The 24,279-nt window shown below is 45.2% G+C and overlaps 1 protein-coding gene across 1 annotated transcript in view; it reads right to left on the reverse strand.

The window, feature by feature from the left end:
- The window catches only part of LOC124778758 (RNA-binding protein Musashi homolog Rbp6), a 1,305,122-nt gene that overhangs the window by 35,687 nt on the left and 1,245,156 nt on the right, over nt 1–24,279 (reverse strand). The window contains exons 11-12 of the mRNA XM_047253666.1: nt 6,916–6,981; nt 1,725–1,930 (exon numbers count right to left, since the gene is read on the reverse strand). Coding sequence (XP_047109622.1) covers nt 1,725–1,930; nt 6,916–6,981 — 272 coding nt within the window. The remainder of the gene's footprint in view (nt 1–1,724; nt 1,931–6,915; nt 6,982–24,279) is intronic.

The raw sequence follows: 24,279 nt of genomic DNA on the forward strand, positions 1-24,279 counted from the left end.
TACCTAGGCCATTAAATGGCAGGCACTATTACAATTTTCTCGTCAGGGCATTGCTAAAATTGCTGGAAGACGTCCCGCTCCCTTCAAGACAACGCATGTGGTTCCAACATGACGGGACGCCGGCACATTTCAGTCGTCGTTTGCGTCGACTCCAGGACCGACGGTTCCCAGAAACGTGGATTGGCAGAGGTGGTCCTGTACCATGGTCTGCTCGATCACCAGATATGCCTCCTCTGGACTTTTTTGTGTGGGGAGAGATGCGCAACCTTGTTTACGCAACCCCTGTTGCATCAGAAGAGCATCTGGTTGCCCGGATAGTAGCAGCAGCAGGAACAATTCAGGATACTCCTGGGGTTTTTGCCCGTGTCAGACAGAACATGATCCGACGGTGTAACCTTTGTTTACGTGTCAACGGAGGCATTTTTGAAAATCTACTGTAATTGAAATTGGGTTGTGTTAAGGCAGGGCTTCCCAACCTTTTCAGCTGGTGGACCCCTTCTTCAGTCGAAAATCCATGGCGGACCCCTAGTCTGTCAAGAGCACAGTAACTTTAAATTACAGAGCGAAACCAATGTTCCCAATAACCCCCCCCCCCCCCCCCCCCGAAGTATCAATAGTCTTTGGTTTAGAGATGAATGAAAACAACTTGAAGGTCAAAAATCGACTTATGAAATAGGTAGTGCACTGACAAAGCAAGTTTAACATTTAATGATGCCTGGGACCGCATACGTGCCAGCGAGCACTGTGATTGGTTGACAAAGCTCGCTTTGCGCATGCGTCAGAGGTTTCAGCGCATCTACCGACGTGAGCCGGCGCACAAACGACCCCCGTATTGTTGCGAAACAGTCGATCAGAGAAGCCTTATTCTTCGGCAATAAACTATGTATGCGTTCTCACTAAGGAACCGCAAAGGCTGCTTGGGAATACGACCTGAAGTACGAAAAAAGAATGGTGATGAATTTGATTTTCACATTTTTATTCAATAATTTTACTCATTATTTTACACGATTTGGCGAAGGGCGACCGCGGACCCCCTAGAAAGAGCCGGCGGACCCCTAAGGGGTCCGCGGACCACACATTGGGAAGCCCTGTGTTAAGGTGTCTCTTGGTCATAAAAAAAGTGTTTGTTGGTTTACTTAATTTGCCGCCAGAGAAATCTTTCTCTACCGGTTTAAATATTCCTCATAGGGAAAAATGACATTAGGGAAAAATATTTGTTTTGATGTCCCCTACAACCTCACAGAGTTTGTCGGTTTAAATACATTTCACCCTGTAAATGAGGAATTGAAATTGAGTCCTCGTCCTTAGTTGACCCATTCGAGAAGAAAAAAAAAATTTCAATGCAAGAGGCAGTGTTGCACGGTGTAAGTATAATGTCTTGTGGAGGTGACTGAATGTTTGTTCTGGGTGCTTAATATCTAGCCACTGCGACTTGTATTCGAAACAACATTAAAGAGTTTGTTACCCTTCTCCAGGATTTCAGCAATGGTTGGGACTGTTGTTTGGAAGTAACGGTACACGACCCAAGTTGCCAGTGTTATTGATTTTACTGCAGCGACTTGAAGAGTACTTGGCGTCAAAAGTTGCTCCATGGCGTAGTATTTGGGAGGTCACCTCACGTCCCCAATCCCTGTGTTACCGTAAGTGAAAGTGACTTGGCGTTAACGGCAGCTGGGAAGGCTGGTGAGCAGACTGGCCGCTGCGGCGACCGCGCGAGTACTTACGGCGATGGCCGGGAAGCCGGAGGGCTGTGGGCTAGCGGCCTGCACGTATCCGTCGCTGGAGCTGTACATGTCGATGGGTCCCGGGCTGTTGGCGGGCGGGAAGGGCGCGGGCCGCGAGCCCTGGTGCGCATGCGCCGCGTGCGGCGACGCCGGAGGGCCGAAGCCCTGCGCCGCAGCTGCCGCCGCGGCCTGGTAGTTGTTCATCACTGCGGGCACAGGAGGCGGGCTATAAGGCTCAGCAGCGACTTACACACACACACACACACACACACACACACAGAGCAAGGCCGAGTAGCCACTACGCCATGTCGAGAACTCTAAATAAAATACACTACGGGCCATTACAATTGCTACACTACGAAGATGACGTGCTACAGACGCGAATTTAACCGACAGGAAGAAGATGTTGTGATATGCAAATGATTAGCTTTTCAGGGCTTTCACACAAGGTTGGCGCCGGTGGCGACACCTACAACGTGCTGACACGAGGAACGTTTCCAACCGATTTCTCATACACAAACAGCAGTTGACCGGCGTTACCTGGTGAAACGTTGTGATGCCTCGTGTAAGGAGAAGAAAGTCGTACCATCATGTTTCCGACTTTCATAAAGGTCGGATTGTAGCCTCTCGCGATTGCGGTTTATCGTATCGCGACATTGCTGCTCGCGTTGGTCGAGATCCAATCACTGTTAGCAGAATATGGAATCGATGAGTTCAGGAGGGTAATACGGAACGCCGTGCTGGATCCCAAAGGCCTCGTATCACTAGCAGTTGAGATGACAGGCATCTTATCCGCATGGCTGTAACGGATCGTGCAGCCACGTCTCGATCCCTGAGTCAATAGATAGGGACGTTTGCAAGACAACAACCATCTGCACGAACAGTTCGACGACGTTTGTAGTGTCGTGGCTGCGGTTACCCTTGTCGCTGCATCACAGACAGGAGCGCCTGCGATGGTGTACTCAACGACGAACCTGGGTGCACGAATGGCAAAAGTCGCTTTTTTTTCGGATGAATCCAGGCTCTGTTTACAGCATCGTGTTGGTCGCATCCGTGTTTGGCAACATCGCGGTGAACGCACATTGAAAGCGTATATTCGCTATCGCCATACTGGCGTATCACCCGGCGTGATGGTATGGGGTGCCATTGCTTACACGTCTCGGTCACCTCTTGTTCGCATTGACGGCACTTTGAACAGTGGACGTTACATTTCAGATGTGTTACGACCCGTGGCTCTACCCTTCATTCGGTCCCTGCGAAGCTCTACATTTCAGCAGGGTAATGCACGACCGCATGTTGCAGGTCCTGTACGGGCCTTTCTGGATACAGAAAATGTTCGACTGCTGCCCCGGCCAGCACATTCTCCAGATCTCTCACTAACTGAAGACGTCTGGTCAATGGTGGTCGAGCAACTGGCTCGTCACAATACGCCAGTCACTACTCTTGATGAACTGTGGTATCGTGTTGAAGTTGCATGGGCAGCTGTACCTCTACACGCCATCCAAGCTCTGCGTACTGATTTCTCAGGATCTGTGCACCCAAACTGCGTGAAAATGTAATCACATATCAGTTCTAGTATGATATATTTGTCCAATGAATACCCGTTTGTCATCTGCATTTCTTCTTGGTGTAGCAATTTTAATGGCCAGTAGTGTAGATTAGTGTAGCGTTATTCGTATGTCCCTCCAGGGTCTGTATGTCTTGGTGATATATAGCGGATGATTTGTCTACATCTTTTGACACCCCTACCCCCTAGTGGTATGGTCTGCAACTAAGCCATGGCGCGTATTATCAGTCAAATCTTGTACAGATGCTCTGTCCACTGGTATATGACATTTTTCTGCATGTTCTTATTTCTCACGCAGTCGTCTTCTGAAACACCGGAGGTACTTGTGAATAACAATGCGTTACTCTCAGGACAGATACAGCCAGCTTGGCATACACAAGACTAGCCTCCAGGCTACGTCAAGAACACTAAAAACAGGGCGAACCTGAACTCCACTGACAAACTTCCGGTGGTGGTAGCATGAACTAAAACAAGAAAAAAATGTCCAGTAAACGGATTCTAAAATGCATGCCTTAACAGATATGAGCACTTGATCTCCTTCCCTATAGTGAAACACATCTCTTCTACTGAACCAGTGCTCCTAGCTCTTAAGGAACGCCTTAAAGAGCACTAGTTTACTAGTTATTTTTTCTTCAAATCAAATGGCTCTAAGCACTATGGGACTTAACACCGGGTTCATCAGTCCCCTAGACTTAAACTAGTGAAACCTAACGAACCTAAGGAAATGACACACATCCATGCCCGACGCAGGATTCGAACCTGCGACCGTAGCAGCAGTGCGTTTCCGGACTGAAGTGCCTAGATCCGCTCGGCCACAACGGTCGGCGGTATTTTTTCTTGTTTAGGTCCATGCTTCCTCCTCCCAAACTGTGGAAAGCATAGAGCTCGCCATAGAAGAGATTTGTTTCGCAGTATCGTAACTGTTCGTTATGCATTTTAGAGCCCATATTTTCTAGACAGTTTTTTCTTGTCTTGTTGCTGCCACCTCTGAAAGTTTTTCTGTGGAGTTCTGGTTCACCCTAAATCGTAAAGCGATGTATCACAGCCTGGATACGCAGAAATAGCTTTGAACACCAAGGGCAAACCGCCGTATTTCATATGGCGAAAGGAGAGCCCGTACAGCGAACAGATTTCAGCTGTGAAGAGGAAAACGTAGCCTCCATAACGGAAAATAGGCAACTGAAAACAATAGGCGTTTACAGAGCTGTGGTAACATCGCGGCGTTGCCATGAATACGTACACAAAATAACGTTACATGTTTGGTAGTGGTAGGCGTGTAGCCAGCCGCATAAAGTCCGCTTTAGCTGCCAGGGCTGTTTTGTCATATGGATAACAGGCTACGCTGAGAGCAATAAATACTGGAAAATAATGCGTCCCGGAGCGCCATAATCGCTGGAAATGCCTTCAGGAGTCAAATCGCCCAAATCTAGATACTTGTTCTATATTTATACCTGACTGGACACCTTGCTATTCTAAACAGTGAATTTTTATTTTTCACAATACTCGACTAAATGCAGGGGCCAGAAAGTCTTTGTAGAATGAGATTTTCACTCTGCAGCGGAGTGTGCGCTGATATGAAACTTCCTGGCAGATTAAAACTGTGTGCCGGACCGAGTCTCCAACTCGGGACCTTTGCCTTTCGCGGGCAAGTGCTCTACCAACTGAGCTACCCAAGCACGACTCACGCCCCGTCCTCACAGCTCTGCTTCTGCCAGTATCTCGTCTCCTACCTTGCAAACTTTACAGAAGCTCTCCTGCGAACCTTGCAGAACTAGCACTCCTGAAAGAAAGGACACTGCGGAGACATGGCGTAGCCACAGCCTGGGGGATGTTTCCAGAATGAGAAAATTCTGGAAACATCTACTTCACTCATTAAGGCAACACATTTTTTTTCTGAAACAGGTGGTTTTATCTAGGATTCCAAGGCACCATATTATTCCCCACTCTTTTGGCTACAAAACCCTATCTTTTAACACAATCTCCATTCAAAAAAATGGTTCAAATGGCTCTGAGCACCATGGGACTTAACATCTGAGGTCATCAGTCCTCTAGAACTTAGAACTAGTTAAACCTAACTAACCTAAGGACATCACACACATCCATGTAGCGCCTAGAACCGCTCGGCCACTCCGGCCGGCATCTCCATTCAATGCGACGGCCTTACGCCACCTTACTACTGGAAGGGCCTGTATGCCTGCATAGTACCACTGTGGTGGCCGACGTCACAGCCAAAGTCTTGTTGCACCAATAATCTCCATCATCCCCGTACTGCTTCCCACGGAGCGCTTTCTTCATTGGACTAAAAAGATGAAAGTCTGAAGGGGCCAGACCCAGGCTGTCAGGTGGCTGAGGAACAGTCCAATGAAGTTTTGCGAACTCCTCTAGGTTGAGCAGACTTGTGTGAGGCCTTGCGTTGTCATGGAGAAGGAGAAGTTCGTTTGTATTTTTGTGCCAACAAACATGCTGAAGTCGTTTCTTCAGTTTCTTGGGCGTAGCACAATACACTTCATCGTTGCACCACTGAAGCTGACATCAAACAGAATTACCCCTTCAAGTCCCAGAAGATCATCACCTTGACTTCACCGGCTCAGAGTGCGGGTTTGGACTTATACTTTGGAGGAGAAGTGGTGCGGCGCCAATCCCTCAATTGCCGTTTCGTTTCCGGTTCGAAGTGATGAACCCATGTTTCATCGCCCGTGCCGATGTTCGCCAAAAAATTGTAACGCTCAAGCAATTCCGCACAGATGGTCCATCGTTGCTCTTTATGATCTTCTGTTAGGGGGCGAGGAACCCACCGGGCAAACATCTTTGAGTACCCCAATAGCTGGAAGAGTGTGTCAGCACTAGCAACAGGGACGTCCAGTTGAGCGGCGAGGTGTTCGGTTGTGATGTGTCCATCACCTCGAATTAGTGTGTCCGCCTCTTCCAATATTGCAGGAGTTACAGCTGTGTGCGGCTGGCCGGGACGTAGAAGATCGTAAACGGTTGCGCGACCTTTTTTGCGATGATGACAGATGCCTCGCTCAACGACTCACCGTGCTTTTGTTCACTGCCAGGTCTCCGTAGACATTCTGCAAGCACCCATGAATATCTGCGGTACTCTGGTTTTCTGCCAAAAGACACTCAATGGGAGCCTTCTGCTTGGAACGCACCTCCGTTACAGATGCCATTTCGAAGGCTACGTATAGTACTTCCACCTATCGGAATTTCGTGAACTACAGGGGCTGAAGCGGGAATATTCCACGATGTCCCAAAAAAAATCCGCATTTTTTCAACTGAAACTGGTTAAGGAGAAAAAAGGTATTGCATCACATATTGAACGCCCCTCATACATGTATATCTAATTACATAGACTACTAAGATGGACTAATTTTTAAACTAGTTGTTGAAATGATAACTATAATAGATATCTATAATTTTGAGTCTGCTTCTTAAACTACGTCTAGTTTACTTCACTGAGGTCCCCCCCCCCCCCCCCCCCCACGGAGCTGTAGTTTTGTTGTCTACTAGCATACCTTCCAGTTATTCCTGCCCGCACAATTATAATACAGCATGGGGTTGTCCTTAAAATTTGGGCTACAGCCTGGCTATGGAGCGCATTCTGAAGAGTTAGCCCAGACTTACCTGACAGAGCCTGAGTGAGCAGCGGTGTGTTGTTGTTGGGTGTCAGCTGGCCGTTTGTCAGGTCCACTGAAAGCACACAAGAGCAGACGTGAGCCCCAGAGCAGCGGGAGCGCGAGGCGACAGGTGCCAGCGGTGCTGTGGAGGGCGGCAGGGGGCGCGCAAACAAACACACACACACACACACACACGCACTCTCAGGTTGCCGGCAAACCACCAGCTACTCTTTTCACCGCCAAAGCGCTCTGTTGCCTTTCACTTCTCTTTCACTGTTGGGCGAGGGGGCTGTCCACTTGGGTAACTGATGACTCAACTTTTGCTCTGGTTCAAATGGCTCTGAGCACAATGGAACTCAACAACTGTGGTCATAAGTCCCCTAGAACTTAGAACTACTTAAACCTAACTAACCTAAGGACATCACACACATCCATGCCCGAGGCAGGATTCGAACCTGCGACCGTAGCAGTCGCGCAACTTTTGCTCTCACAAGAAGAAAGCTTAAAGAGTATGATGCATACATTTGCCTTACACTGCGTGTAACGAGAACACTTTCCCACAAACGGTCCAAGGTCCAAAATTGCAAGGTGTCGAAACCAGGTTTTTGGGCAATAATTACCACGTAAAGGTGCAAGAGTTTTACTGCAAGGTTACTCAAAGCAAACTTATTTTGACGAATCAGAAGAATGAAACAACAATGGATTCAAAACTGCCACACGATGTGATTTCATTCCCTGTCCTAAGCCTGCCCCACGGCTTATGGGCACCCACGTCGCCCGTCAACCCGCCCGCAGGCTGGCACTAGTAGTGTAATCTACCCGCCGTGTCAATCATATAAGTGATTTGCCTTGACAGGCAATGAATCTACCACCTTCAGGGGTACACAATTATGTTTGACCTCCTGCAGGAAGCTGAAAGTAGCGAGAATGGAGGGCATGGACAGAGGCTGTGTATAGGCAGTCCCAGATGGGAATGTGGGTCGGCCAACAGGCGTGCCAAGGTAGACAGCGCAATTTCCATAAACACTGTGTGCGGATAGCGCAGCTCAGTAAGCAGGAGATCCCAGTAGCAAATCCCACAGTCTGCCACACATTTTCACTCGTCGCCACTGATTCCGCTTAAAGTTGCGATGCAGCTGACATCAATAGTGCCTTCCCTTTCCTTTCTCCCCCTCCACCTTCAGTTTACATAATAAAAGTAGTATAGCCAACAAGACAGTTGCTGCACACGTGTTCTGTGTGTGTGCGGACCAGCCCTGTCGGTTGCTGCTCGCCCACAACAATACGGTTGCACGCTGCCTGACTGTGCATCAGCTATTTGAATGCGAGAACAGCATACACTACGTCACGTGTACTTAGAAAATTATCAGCAGAGAACATATTTTATGAGAGTAAGCTATAGAGCAGTATCTTCATCCCTTTAAGCATCGCCGTTTGTGGAAAAACATTGTTTCAACATCTTGAAGCTTATACGAAACATCGAAGTTTCGCAAGTTATGTGCAGGGCCTACCGTGAATGTACAACAATTATGTCTAAATGAGTGGCTTTGCGTATTTACAAATAACAGGTACAAGAATGGTGTATTAGTTTCCATGGTGGTGTTCCTGCTGATGAAGCTGAAGTGGCCTCCACCTGCATTCACATATTCCTTCGTCCGTACATTCACATGTACTTCCACCTCTCCCCCTACAAATTCTAGTAAAGATTTATCAGACAAGAAATCACTCACAACACAATGCAACAGACTGAAAATGTAGCAAAATTGTTAGAAGAAGTGAATCTGTTTGTGCAAGCATTAAACTCAAAACTGAAATGTGGCTTACACCAAAAGTACCCAGACGAGTTCACGGAGATTTATGTGAAGAAGTTGGGCCACATGTGAATGCAGATTGACGTGATTTTAGAGGAATGTTTATATGAGAGTTTTGGATAAAAATATTGTTGCATGCATTTCATTGTTACTTCACCACTCGAATACTTACATTCCTAAAAGTTCAAGACACGGCAAAAAAGGCCACGTATTCGTCCTTCGTAGAGCAGGAAGAGGAGTTGTTTGACATATATCCTATAAACATCTTTCTCACCGAATGGAAAGAAGGCCTACAAAGCATATTCCTAAACCCTGAATAAGAGAGACGGGATATTCACCTTGCATTTGAAGAATTATTGCCTGCCAGATTACCAATAAACTTATTCTACGGTTAACCCAAAAATAATTAGTTAATTCACTTGGCTATATCCTTTGCTGCTTGGAACCGAAAGATGACGTGAAATGACCCTTTAAACTAATTACATGACAGATCTCTAACTAGACACAAATTTTTGATAAGAAATGGTATTTCTTTTCTATGCATCAGGTTTTATGCCAAAGAAACCCCTAGTATGCGTTTTGAGAACAAGCTGCCATCATCAGTGGTTTCAATTTTACTTGAAGTTATCACGCTTATAACATCAGAATGAATTTCGCACTACTCACAGGTTTACATACCGTGAATGTACAACAATTATGTCTAAATGAGTGGCTTTCCGTATTTACAAATAACAGGTACAAGAATGGTGTATTAGTTTCCATGCTGGTGTTCCTAACGTGCAGTATGACTGGTGCAGGCTTAACTTCTAAGTCACCTGCGGAAGGGAATTTAGTTCTGAAATTTGTTAGAAATAAAACAGACTGGTTGAACGTTGAATGAGGCGTCCTTAGAAAGTAGAAGGGGTTAAAACATAACAAAAAGCAATAATTTATCTATGGGTTGTCCAAATAAATTTATAGGTCCTAAGCGTTTCATATAGAACGCAAGATATCAAAGTGAGAACAATTTAAGGGAGAGGCAATATATGTTATTGCTGGTTTTTATTTTCGCGTACATGGAGCAAAATTAATATCCAAATAGCACAAAACCATTGTGTCAGGATCCTAGCTCTTAAAATGTATTTTTTCCATAAATATTTACATCATAGGAGTAAATTAAATTAGTTGCAAATGTTATGTACTATAATTTGCAGTCCTTTATTGAGATAAAAAGATCTCTTGTGATTATATCTCATCATATGCATTTTGCATCTTTAGTTAATTGTGTGGTTGTTCGTTTTGTCTCTCAGCCTATCCATTAGACTCACAAGAACTAACATATCCGAAGGTGATACTTCTTCACTAGGGATAAATGTTGTCTTAGTTAATATAAATGAAAGCAGCACATTCGAGCGGTTACTAATACACTGTAGCTCTTATGAAACAGCAGCTGAAAACAGGTGAATAACAAGCAAAGGTTCATTTGTAATATCTTAGAAGACAACACTTTTCCATTGGTGTTATGAGCTTATCTAAGTAGCATGTCGTCATACATTGAGAGATAATAGCGGACCGCTTCACGTGCCTCATGGCGAGCCTAACTAGGTGCACACTGGTATTAATCATTCCTGAATGTGTTTCTGGTTGACTCTGCTGAATGCAAGCCAGTGTTGTCAACGACCATGACAGCGAAAGAGGAAAGGGTGAAATCTGGTTGTAGTGTATTCGTTACTCCACATGATTCAACACCATGGCAAAATGTTTTCTTTGAATAGACTTGGTATCAGTAACCGTGTCACACGATCTTTCCCCATGGTCTATCGTGCAGAGCTTTGTGACCTAAATGAAAACGTCAGAATGAAGTGTGGTAACAAGGAACCACAACCAACTAATTTTCCTCCCTTTACTGGCCAGCACAGTCCAGACTGGTTACATCTGGGTCGACCACTTTCACCCTACCAAGTGGTGATAACCTCAGCTAAAGAAATCAGTTATACAGTAGTTACATACCCATTACATATTATCAGTTTACTCATTATCACAGGCAGTCCTAAACTCAGAAAGTGGCTTTTGGGTAAGATGCAGGAATCCTGTATTGCTTTTCCCGGAAAGTGGTTCGTGGAAGTGGCTTGCTGTTATTGGATTCTGATCTGTAACCTTGTACAGTGCAGTATTATGTTTGTATCGTTAGGCTGAGAGGGGGGTGAAACTGGTGCTTGTACACAATCTACTCCTCTGGAAGACCAATAAGGGAACCGCCCAGCTTACATTCCCATAGCTCATAAACTCACTCCATGAGAGACTGTGGAGAGCTTTGGAATTTAATCCAGTACACAGATGCAATACCTGGTCTCCAGTAGCTGTACACTATTACCTCTTCTTCCCTTGTCAGTCAAATACAATCCATAAAAATTTCTGCCACCACCAGGATTCGAATCGGCAACTTCTGAGCTAAGCACCACTGCACAGGAGCGCGTTATTGATCTTGGGTAAAGGGTAAGTGCTACATGCTATCACATGCCTGAAACCTTAATCTGGTACCCTGCGCCATTCATTAAATTTTTCAGAAGTTGTCTTTCTACGTAAAAAGAAAAGTTATTGCGGTTCTACATGTGGACTGTCGATATGTGTAGTCTTCACTCGGATATGGTGCTTGAGAGAGGGGTGAATAAATGTTGCTCAGCTTGCAGAAGACAATAAATGCTGCAGTGGTTTTCAGATAAGAAGGCGGCTGCATACTGCATTCTGTATAGACAGAAACAGGGAATACTTAGCAGTATGATAAGCATGCTCTCTTTATCAGACGCCTCATGGCCAAGTCGCTGCCTAACCTGATAATTGACAATGGTGTGGTACGTGCCAAGCTGGGCCACTGGTCACATTTCCGACCCTCCCAGTACAAAATATACACCCGGAAAACTATCGTATGATTCATGCTACCCACAAATAACACTACAGCTAAGGACAGGGTGATGAAAAAGTCAGTATAAATTTGAAAACTTAATAAACCAAGTAATAATGTAGATAGAGAGGTAAAAATTAACACACATGCTTGGAATGACATGGGGTTTTATTAGAACAAAAGAAAACAAAGTTCACAAAATGTCCGACAGATGGCGCTGGACAGCAAAAATGCTACCGTGACGCGTGAGAGGTACGGCGATATGCTACAGAATCGCATCATCCCCAGCTTGGCTGATAAAAACCTGCTGGAACGTACGATGTTTATGCAGGATGGCGCTCCACCCCGTTTGCTAGAGGCGTGAAAGATCTCTTGCGCGCGTCGTTTGGTCGTGATCGTATGCTCAGCCGCCACTTTCGTCATGCTTGGCCTCCCAGGTCCCCAGATCTCAGTCCGTGCGATTATTGGCTTTGGGGTTACCTGAAGTCGCAAGTGTATCGTGATCGACCGACATCTCTAGGGATAGTGCAAGACAACATCCGACGCCAATGCCTCACCATAACTTCGGACATGCTTTACAGAGCTGTTCACAACATTATTCCTCGACTACAGCTATTGTTCAGGAATGATGGTGGACATATTGAGCATTTCCTGTAAAGAACATCATCTTTGCTTTGTCTTATTTTGTTATGCTAATTATTGCTATTCTCATCCGATGAAGCGCCATCTGTAGGACATTTTTTGAACGTTTGTGTTTGTTTGGTTCTAATAAAACCCCATGTCATTCCAAGCATGTGAGTCAATTTGTACCTCTCTATCTACATTATTCCGTGATTAATTCAGTTTTCAAATTTATACCGACTTTTTGATCACCCGGTATATTCAGCGTACTTAAACAATACGAAAACCAACGCTAAATTTGTTCTACGGACAGATGTTGTGTAATGATGCTACAGTTTGGATCGTCATGTGCCACACTGCCCCTGCTACTTCCCTTTGTCTTAAATCGCCTAATGTTTCGGACACATGTTCAAAACTTATTTACACACACTGCTCCCTTCCCTGTGCCCACTTTTGCACATGTGGAACTTTTAGAGTGTACAGGCAAAATAAGTTTCTTTAGCTCACGACTACACCTAGTGCTACTTTGTGACATAGCTAGCTACCACGTCCTCTTAGACTTGTGGTAGGACCACGTTCCTGTCAATTCCCAGTCATGTCCATTATAATTATCCGGGCTGTTATGCCGTGGTCGGTTGATGAATTCCGTGTCAATTCCCAACGTTTCGTCTCCGACTGCGGGAGACATCTTCAAGGGGGTCCGTAGCTCCATGGAAGATCCAACACACCCACTGGCTCGCCACTGACTGTCAGTAGCGAGCCAGTGGGTGTGTTGGATCTTCCATGGAGCTACTGTCAGTAGCGAGCCAGTGGGTGTGTTGGATCTTCCATGGAGCTACGGACCCCCTTGAAGATGTCTCCCGCAGTCGGAGACGAAACGTTGGGAATTGACACGGAATTCATCAACCGACCACGGCATAACAGCCCGGATAATTATAATGGACATGATATTTCCGGCCGTGAAAGTCTACATTTTAGTAATTCCCAGTCACCCAGTGCTCTCCTGTGGGAAGGTGAGCCAGCAAAGTGAAGCTGAGCCGCTCGAAAAGTACGTGGGAGGGTAAGAAAGCCGCTATTGTGGCTTCGCCGTGTAAATAAAGGGCTCTACATTCTACCAGCAAAGCGTAGTAGCAGAGATTTAAGTGCTGCAAGGGTGCTAAGAATAAAAGTTAATTGTACGTATGGATATATGGGTTACATATTACCTGTATATCAGCGAGACGTACTTAGACTTACTTCGAGACTGGCGCACTGAGCTGCAAGGAGAAATCTAGCGACGCTGTTTCCAGACTGTAAGTGACAGAGGTCTGTCCTCGGAAACGACGATGGCAACCTGTTCGGCGAGGATGTGCGACAACGAGAATCCTAAGGGAGTCGGCAACGGACAAACTACAAAGCGACAACCACGAGTAGGGCTCGGAGGTAGAAGAGAGTGATGAAGACAGACGCAGAGAGCGCGAGGAGAGACCGGGAGGCGTGCCACGTACCTGCGAGGCAGCGCGCGCGCAGGCGGTCTGGGCCGGGAGCGGGCACTCGTACTGGGACTGTTGGGGCCCCACTACTGTGCTTACGTGTGGCGGCGCGGTGCTGCACGCCGGCCGGCAGCTCGCGGCCGTGCGGCGCCTGCTGCGGCTGGTGCTGCGCCACCTGCTGGTGGTGCTGGTGGTGGTGGTGCTGCTGCTGGTGGTGGTGCTGCGCCGCGGCCGCCGCCGCCGAGTAGTCGTAGAAGGCCGGCGCCGCGGCGGGCTGCGCGGGGGCGGCGGCGGGGGTGGGGGCGGCGGCGCGCTCGCCCGCGGCCGCGCTTTGGGGGGGAGGGAAGTATCCGTAGCCCGCGAAGCCTAGAACCCAGCGCAGGACACGTTGGTGGCTGCGAGCTCGGAATGTCGCCCGCCACCACCGCCCCGTGCTCGCCGGGCCCGTTCCGGCACGTGTGTGAGTGCGCGCGCCCCTATCTACGCGGCTACTTGACTGCCAGAAGCAAAGCCACAGTGGTGATTCTAAGGGTCGGCTAACGCGTTCTCTCGTGGAGCAACTTCATTGCACAGGCAGTTACGCTGGTCACCATTATACCTGCCGAGTCTCCTGAACTGTTAACCTCCACAAATTTCGCCAGTGTTCACAAGGTTTCCGAAAAGTAAACAAACAAATTTTGTTATCTCTCGAGCCCATCCGAAGGGTGTGTGAGTGCGCACACCTCTACTACTGAACTGTGAGAAGAAAACCTGCTTTGATGATTCCACAGGTCAGCTAACACGCTCTGCCGGCTTTGAGTGGCCGAGCGGTTCTAGGCGCTACAGTCCGGAACCACGCGACCGCTACGGTCGCAGGTTCGAATCTTGCCTCGGGCATGGATGTGTGTGATGTCCTTAGGTTAGTTAGGTTTAAGCAGTTCTAAGTTCTAGGGGACTGATGACCTCAGAAGTTAAGTCCCATAGTGCTCAGAGCCATTTGAACAATTTTTAACATGCTCTCTCGTGGAAGAACGTCATTGCACAGGGGTTATGCTGGTAACTGTTATACTGACTCAGTCTTCAAAGCTGTCAGTATTCCCAAATTTTAGAACTCTGAAGGTACAGAAAACATTTTCGAGTATGAAATAAACAAATTTTGTTGGTTCTAAATCTGTTGCATGCCTTTTGATTTGATGCTACTTCAGGTGCTCGAGAGGCGCTATTGCTGCTGATTTGTCCTAGCACTGTCTCCTTTGCTGCACAGTGCTTAGTGAACCTTATTATCTGAATTTTCCCCTCCGCAAGAAAACTTTAGACGGACATCAGGAATTAAATTGGCCAGTTATGATAGCCACAATACCACAGGGACTGTCCCTCGATAAATGATGTCTCTGGATTGTCTATCCTCATAAATTATTGATCTACTGATAGGCTTAATCGACATTTTCTGATGGAACTAAATACTGTCCTTAACAAACAAAAAAATGGTTCAAATGGCTCTGAGCACTATGCGACTTAACTTCTGAGGTCATCAGTCGCCTACAACTTAGAACTACTTAAACCTAACTAACCTAATGACATCACACACATACATACCCGAGGCAGGATTCGAACCTGCGACCGTAGCGGTCGCTGTCCTTAACACCACTTAGTGTAGTGAAAGCCTGTAGTGTTCTGCTACGACACTTGTCATTGTTATCAACCTTTTTTTTCCAAAAACAGGCATGTGATATGTTAAATACGGAGACCAGGACTGACAGTATAGTATAATTTGTGCTCCATCGCTAGATGTTTACACGCCAGCGCCAGTCAAATCTGTGTTTGCTAGGAGCCTTGTTCTTGATATTTATGACCCTGCTTCCCCGGCCGGCCGGAGTGGCCGTGCGGTTCTAGGCGTTACAGTCTAGAACAGAGCGACCGCTACGGTCGCAGGTTCGAATCCTGCCTCGGGCATGGATGTGTGTGATGTCCTTAAGTTAGTTAGGTTTAATTAGTTCTAGGTTCTAGGCTACTGATGACCTCAGAAGTTAAGTCGCATAATGCTCAGAGCCAGCCTGCTTCCCCCTTACCACTCTTTCAGCAAAACAGTTTCGTCACAATAATTTACAAGTGTCCTGTCATTCTTGTTTTATTTACAAGGGGTTTACAAGTGCCACCAAAGAAACTGTACACTTCAGTTTAAACAAAAACGTGATTGTTTCGCTGTCTTGGCATAAAAAACGTTACCAGTATTGACCACGTGGAAAAATACGCCTTCTGCTTATAATTAAAGGTCGAAAACCTTGTTTCTGTGAGTTTAACGGTGGTCGAAATAGTTGAGGTTAACAGCTTAGTCGATCAACCTGTATTATAGCACTACTCCACCTTAATTTCTAGTGAGGAGCCTCTATGAAGTTGGGAAAGTAGGAATGAGGTAGTGGACTTTGAGCCACGCCACTCTGTCACTTGGTCAAGACGTTTGCCGTTGTGCAGCGTCTAGGTGATAGACCTGGTCCGACAGATACTTTTCGTCTGTCAAGGCGTTTCATTATCACCATGTTCATCCAAACACCTCATCAGCATACTAAGCAAGATGCCGTTACAAAAAGGTGCATTCATATCAGTGTGGTGTATCAATCGACTCTAACAGTCCTGAATCACTTCCCACACAAATGTCTCTCGAATGGTAGAAAGAGATGGGAATCACTGGGTTCCGAACAGGGACTTTATGGAGGACAATCCAGTACCTTCCACCAGGAATACCGCGACAATTCACATGCAATTATTCAACGTATCATCAGTTGGAGGCTGAGTAAGTTGTGTGCAATAAAAGCATGGTGACTATTTTGAAATGTGGTCAGTAGCCGTGTTGTACCATACAATATCAGTTTAGCTGCTTGCGAAATGACGTTTGTTCCCGAGAGAATTTATTGGTTGACTTTTTGAATCACCACCGTATTTTTCCACCAGACCAGAATATCAGCCTCTTGGTGGGGTAAATTGAGGGAGACATTGGTAGAACGAAGATCCAACTTGCCCATGAAACGGACTCAGACAACCCAGCGTGTCCGACGGACACAAATTATTCATAGTTTCGAGTCCTCCAGGAGAATTCTACTCGAATAATGTTTCCCTGCTTTGATACAAAATTGATAAAGAAGACATAACATCAGGAGGAATTGGAATACACAGTTACTTGTCCTTTAATTTTGTATCTTAAACTATTCCTCCTATTTATTATAGAACAGGCAGTAAACCAAATTTTTAAAATCGAACCGACTGGAAACATTTCTGTTGATATCAGATTCTCACATCGGTGTGAACCAGTTTGAAAACGTTACTGTACCATCACTCACAAAAATACGAAAAGAAGACAATAACAAAAGAATTATTTGGGATTTAAAAATTAGCAAGCAAACGGAAAATTTCGTGCTATCGTTTCAGGTGAAGAAACTGAAAAACAACAGCATGCGGATGATCACTATGACATGTCTGGGTATGTCTGTATTTCTGTCAAGGTAATAATGGCGATACAACAATGATGGAGGCTCACAAATCAGCAGATGAGTACCATGGAAACGATATTAGAAGAGGCGTTCGTTTGAAAATTTAAGTTGCTGTTCCAACGCAGTCTCCTGACAGTGCTTTAAGCGTGGCAGTAATTGGATGTTAATAATCCATCGTCCCAAAGTAAAAAGTATGGAAAGAGCAAACGATAAACAGCGGGATGAATCTATAGAAATATGTTTATTTCTACATAACAAGTTTCAAACAAGGAACTCAAGATACGCGAAACGATCCATGTTCATCAGATTGTAATAAAATCCTAGAATGATAGTTCTAGAGACACCATAACCTGCACAAGATAAAAGCAGTGTTGGATTTGTTTCTTCCACGTGTTACATTATTTCCCTATGGTGCAACACAACTACCTTAGCTTTCAAAAGCCTCCTGGTAAAACACTAAGCATACAAACAGAAAGAGCAATAAAATTGGATCCGTCCGGTTCGTAGAATTCTGGCGAAGAAAAGACTTACAGAAAAAGTAAGAAGAAAAGATACTACTATTACGAAAAAATAGATGTAAAAAAGTAGAAGAAGGAAAGTAAAGGTTGCAGGCGAATTGTCAGTGAAGATTAGGATAGTAATGTATTTAAAAACGACAGAAAAATTTATCATTCCAACTAAAAGCACTCACCGTTATAGAAGAACGTTGCTTTCATTGGGCAGATTCTGTATAGAGAACATGCTGTGAAACAGAACGGCAAAAGAGAAAATGACACTTTTATGGTGCACAGAAACTAGCCGTGAAGAAAAAGCAAACGCCATAGTGGAACATTCTCGGAAAACACCTCCCCATACGGACCCTCCAAAGACAGTTAAGCAGCAGCTCTGGATTTACCCAAGCCTACAAGTTGATTATTTAATAGTACGACGACTGTAGCTGATTCTGCCATCAGCGTATTCACTCAAATCATTATGCCTCGGAACGCAATCCTCATTGGACGTCCCGCAAGAACCGTGCCTTTTGCGTTGGAATCAAGCATCTGCAGTTCTAAGCGGATTTTCGAAATCTTATTCATGCTCAGCGGGCAGCACTGACCGGTATTTTGAGCAACGCGAACAAAAATTGTGTTTCTCCTGATGTGTCTAATTACGTTTCTGTCAGCGGAAAATGTGCCAAACTACACCATAATCAAATATTTATGTTTCGTCGAATACTTCAATAGACTGAAAATATGAAAAACAAAATCGAAGACCAAATTGTTAATTCATTTCTATCCACCTACGGACCGTCACCGTTCCTGTTCGATTTGCGTACGGACTGGTTTATTCCTCCATACGAGATTTAATCTATCCAACCTTGAACTAACGGTCCGTATGTGTACACGATAGAGGCAGTACACATTTCTACTGTTCATGAGGAAATGAACGACTTTCTTTTTAATGCATTTCAGATCCCTGCGTATCGGTAATATAGTCGGGTTACACGCAAAGCGCCACGTCTATGAATTCATTCGATCTTTTTTGCGGGATGACTTACTAAATAAGATGCCTGTAAACAAAGGGGCAGTATCCACAACATCGTGTGAGATTCTTGAGATGCGATCTCCTTCGCTTACCAGGTTTCTCTCAGCAAACATAAGACTTCCATTCGGCCTTCCTATAACTAATTTCACGTGTAATTCCAGAGGGCACAGATCACAATTAACAGTCATCATAACATGCTAAGCGGAAGCAGTATCCCGTTTTCAGTTCGAGTGCAGTACTGACAGTAATCGGGTACTCTACAGCTGTAATTTCTTCATTTCTATCAATTTAGAACTGCAAATGGCGAATGAAGCTGCTTTTCACCTAAACTCCTTACAGTTTCGTTAAGCGTTTGATTAAAGCGTCCCAAATGTAAAAGAACAGCCTTGTTGGAACTGATATATATTTCGTAGTCATTAGTGAGTGCAGTTCTCTTTACATATATTACCGATAATTTCAATGTACAGGGTGATTTTTTCCATTGTGTATAAACTCTAGGGATTGATCGATGAGAGGATAATGAAAAAAAAGTTCTAATGCACCTATGTCCGAAAATGAATGGATTCGTGCTAGAGACCCTTTATTCAATCATACTTTGCTACAGAGACTGCGGTCTATTACGCGCTGTTCCATGCAGCCACAGTTAACAGTACGTATGGTTTCCTCCTAGAGCAGGGCTTCACAACATACGTGCTCGCTGAGCAAGCTGTGAGCAGCAAGGCGCGAGCACGGAGCAGCGCGAGCACGCTACCCCCACTACCGGACCAGAGCGGAGAGTGGGGAGAGTCACGTGGGGCACACAACAGCTGCCGCCAGTCAATGTAAATCCGCGGCCACCTGCAGGGATATCACTCACGAATTATTACTGCGACAAATGAAACGAATAAAGGAGAATGTATACTTGCCACATAATTTTATTAGCTTAGTGTATGCCTCTACATTCGCATTAATTTGTGAACTGTTACACAATAAAAGGTGTCACTGAAGTGTGGGATTCTCGTTTATCTTGTACTTTTTGCCCTTTACAATTGCGTCTATGTTCGGAGTAATTGTTCTTGTCCATTTTAGGCGCTGCGTGCAGTTTATATTTGGATCAGACAATGCGTTTCTCAGGCACGTCTTGTTACATTTCACTGCAGAGAACAGTTGTTCACAAACATACGTGGAACCGAACATTGATATTATTGTAGCCACCAGTTTGTGCAAACGAGGAAATCTATCCTGAGGGAACTGTCTGTAGAATTCCAAAATGTTTTTCTTGTTCTGAAATTTGTCTCTGTATTCTCTGTCACACTGCAGGTCAATAATTTCTTGCTGCAGCTCAGGACGAATCTCTTAAATATTCGCTGAATATGGAGAGAACAGATCAAAATCACTGTCTAGTGCTGTTAGATCTTGAAAGCGCTGATCAACTAAACTATGTGAATAACGTTCACAGTCTTTGTGAACATCTTGCATGGATGGTAATGTAGGAAAATGAGCTAGGTTTCCTGTTTCCAGCTGACTCACCCAAAGAGTCAATTTCATTTTAAAAGCTCGTCTTTGATCTATGAAATGAGTAATTAGCAGATCTTTACCTTGTAGTAAAATGTTAAAAGCATTCAGATGGCTAGTTAAATCTGCTACGAACGCGATATCACATTCAAACGTGCGCGCGTATTTCCCCTCCCTCCCCACCTTCCCTACTCCACGGCCTTGCACCTGCTCGCAAGCACGTGCCTGAGCAGACGCGAGTAGTCACGCTCAAAACCGGCCAGTTGTTAAGCCCTGTCCTAGAGTGTGGTACTGTTCCTCATACGTCATGCCCTAGAGCCCCTTTCTGTCATTGGTAATGTGTCCGATTCACCTCTCTTGCTGACTCACTTTACAGTGCATGTGATACAGCGTTGTACACAATGGTTCCGTATTCGAATCGAGAGCTTACCGATATGGTGTTCACATACGGAACGGCAAATGGCAACAGGCAGTGGACAGCAAGGTTGTATCAGGAGACCTATCCCCGCTGACAACAACCACAGCATTCAATGTTTGCAACAGTTTTTCGCCATTTGTCTGAGACAGGGTCGTTTCAGGAAGCAGGAAATGATGAAGAGCGTTCCCGAAATGTTCGGACGAAAGACTTGGAGTAAAATGTGATTAACGTTGTGGAAAGCGACCGCCCTGTCAGCACCAGGTAGTTGACCCGCCATTACGGGGTAACCTAGATGATCGTGTGGTGCATTCTCCATGACAATTGTTGCCTCCCTGATCACTTACACCATGTGCAGCGCTCACGAACGACAGACTTTCCACATCGGGAGCAGTTTTGTCACTGGTTTCTTCATCAGGCCAGCGCGATTTCCGGATTTGTGTCATCCATCCTATTCACCGATGAGGCCAGTTTTACGCGGAGTAGTATCTTCAGCTTTCATAAAAGTCAACTGTGGGATAGTATGCAGAACCCCCACAATACGGTGACAGCGAATCATCAGCATCGGTGCAGCCGGAATGCGTGGGCCGGGATAATTGGCGACCGTATTTTGTGGCCAGCCTTACTTCCACGTCGCCTAACAGGCCGAAACTATGGGCGTTTCTTGCGGGTGACTTTGCCTCCCCTGCTGGAAGAAGTGCCATTGATGATTCGTAGGGGCCTGTGGCTGCTACATGATGGTGCTCCAGCCCACTCCGTCATTAACGTCCGAACGCATCTAAGTCGTGTGTTCGCTGGTCGATGGATCGGAGGAGGGGGTCTAGCTGCATGGCCCGCTCGTTCACCGGATCTCAATCCGTGCGATTTCTGGTTATGGGGCCATCTGAAAAGTAACGTGTATGCTGAGCCCATTCCAAGTGTGGAGACAATGAAACAGCATATTCATGCTGCCTTTGACACCGTTCGGGTGCAGCCTGGCCTTTGTGAACGTGTGAGACAGAACATGCTACGAAGCGTACACGCATGCGTTGAGACACATGGAAACCATTTTCAGCACATATTGTAACTGTGACTACATGGTACAGCGCGTCTTAGACTACAGTCTCTGCAACAGTGCAAGATCGAATAAATGGTCGCTAGCGTGGAAACCATGCATTTCCGGACATAAGTTCATAAGACCCTTTTTGTTCCGTATCCTATCGATCATTCCTTACTGTTTGTACACGGTGCAAAAAATTACCCTCTAATTTTAATATTCTTTTGAAGACTAAATAAATGTAATGTAACGATATTAGTAGATTCGATGATCTCTAAGTGAAAAAATTTACTATACCAATTGCGGTCACCTGCATAATTCATCAAACCCAAATCGTTTCAAATGTGGGTTAAAGTTGACTTAATGCCAGGTGAACCTCTATGATATGTGTAATCCAGAGTCGATACACGTTAGACTTCACAATCATTCGAAAACCTATTCAACCTAAGTTAACCGAAACAGTTTTCTTCGATGTTGTGACTAGGAAACGACGTAAAATGAAGTGTCTCCGTTTCATACATATTTCACTTCCAATGCGCTATATATTATTAGTGTTTCACGAATATATTTACGTATTTTCCATTTTTCGGCTAAAGTAGACACGAAATACGTCGTTCTACCTACTGCTGCGTAAGGATCTCAGACACTAATTAATCTAATACACCTTACCTCTATCTACCATGAGAAACTAAATAACAACAGGTGAAAATGTACTATTATTGTCTACATTGAGTCGAAAAATGGCAAATACTTGGATTTACAATCCTTCAAGTGCTCTTAACTAAGGAAGCGAGAAGGATGCGGAGTAATAATTTGAGCTCGACTAGTTTCTCAGTTTTTCTTCACGTTTTGCACTGTACGTTGGAGATTAAATATTGGCAGTCCTCAGTTCAGTACTGTTTACCGCTTTTATCTGTACCCTAACAGAGAAACGTTGTAAATGGCAATGGATCTGGAGTTTGAATTTTGTGTCCGTAGCTACATACCGAAATTATAATGTCAAAGTGTTTCTTAGCAGTGATGAACCCCGCTTCGTTTGTTTCGGATTTTCGGTACCAGTCGCACTGCCCTGGATATTCCGTGCTACCCACGAACTACGGGTACGGTCGGTAGGATGGTCTGGAACGCAGGGAGTGCAGGGAACAAAGAGTGATGCTCGTGCGGGCCACGTGGCAGGCATGCACACACTACTAGGCAAAAGACACGGTACTTACGTGGAGCTGGCGCCGCCCAATCAGACACTCACACACACGCGGGCGCGAGCAGCGGGGGTGGTGGGACAGGGACGCTTGCGGGCGGCGGGCAGCGGGGGGAGACTTGGGGGCTCCCCTGCTCCGGGCTGGCCTGGGGATTCCCCGCCTGCGCCGGGGTGGGGGAGGGGATCCCCGCGCTGGGCTGGGGAATTCCCCGCGCCCGCCCACCGCTCCACAGCACAGCACAGCACAGTGGCACACTTCGCTCAAAACACAGTTATACATGTCCAACAAAAGCCGTCAAGCTCTGGCTGTCAGTTGCTTGTTCGAGCTTGGCGACAACTGATTGTTATTTTTTTAATAAGAATTACAAATATTATGGAAGAGAAATCAATTTTAGAGCGACACAACTGGTTGCAATCAATAACTGGAGCAAACTGAAGCTTGTTATAAACAGACATTAATTATGAAACATTTATTATTGAAAAGTTACTCAAACTCAAACACATTTAAGGCAGTACTAGAATTAGTGTTACTCTCAGCACTAAATGCACTAAAATCCTAATGATACATGACTATCTAGAAATCACTTTTATAAACTATCGAACATATATAGCTGTTATCTATAACACAGTACTATTGTACGAGAGGGAGTAATTCACATATTTTTACCTATCTATAATTTATATATGTATAATAAGTACAGGAATAAAGTCAGATACATAGCAGAACTAAGACATAAATTAAAATATGACAGACTTACTTGTACTGAGAAGCAATGTGCTATTTGCTTGCAGAATCATTTGCTTTCAAAGAATGGTCAACGAGAAAACATTAACACAGTGAATGATGGCAATTGTAGGCTGCTAAGCGAATTGTGGAACAAAAGTGACCTCAACAGACAAGACAGCAGAACGATTTGGAGTCAAACACGAATACAGGTACATATCTTATTGCACGACACGTGTGAATGAACCCTCTCGTACATTTAGTGTCACCTACGTGTTAAATGTAGCGACTGGATTACCCCTCACTCACTCAACACACACATTCCACTACGCTATTACTACGACTAAGATCTCATCAGCTGGAAACTGTTAGTAGTACTATTCTAACAACAACTTCTCTTTAAGACACTAATAGAATCTCGAATGAGGAGCCACCAAATAGGCGAGAAGTTACTGTCTGATTCTCTCCCAAACTATTAAGGGAAGACACAAATGTTAGTAGCCTACCTACATTAACAATTAATCTGTTAAGAATTTGTCTAAATAGGCGACTGACCAGCTACTGCAGTTTTAAGTTACCACACTTCGAGCGATTATGTACGAGTATAACTCCTAAGTAACAAATATTATTGAGTACAAAAATATGTCTGTTCTAACTAGTGCTTTTACAAGACTAAACTCTACTGGTACTGTTTATACTATGGAACATAAAAAGTCTGCAGATAGAAATAT

The sequence above is a fragment of the Schistocerca piceifrons genome, chromosome 1, assembly GCF_021461385.2.
Source record: "Schistocerca piceifrons isolate TAMUIC-IGC-003096 chromosome 1, iqSchPice1.1, whole genome shotgun sequence".
In the NCBI taxonomy this organism is placed as follows: domain Eukaryota; kingdom Metazoa; phylum Arthropoda; class Insecta; order Orthoptera; family Acrididae; genus Schistocerca; species Schistocerca piceifrons.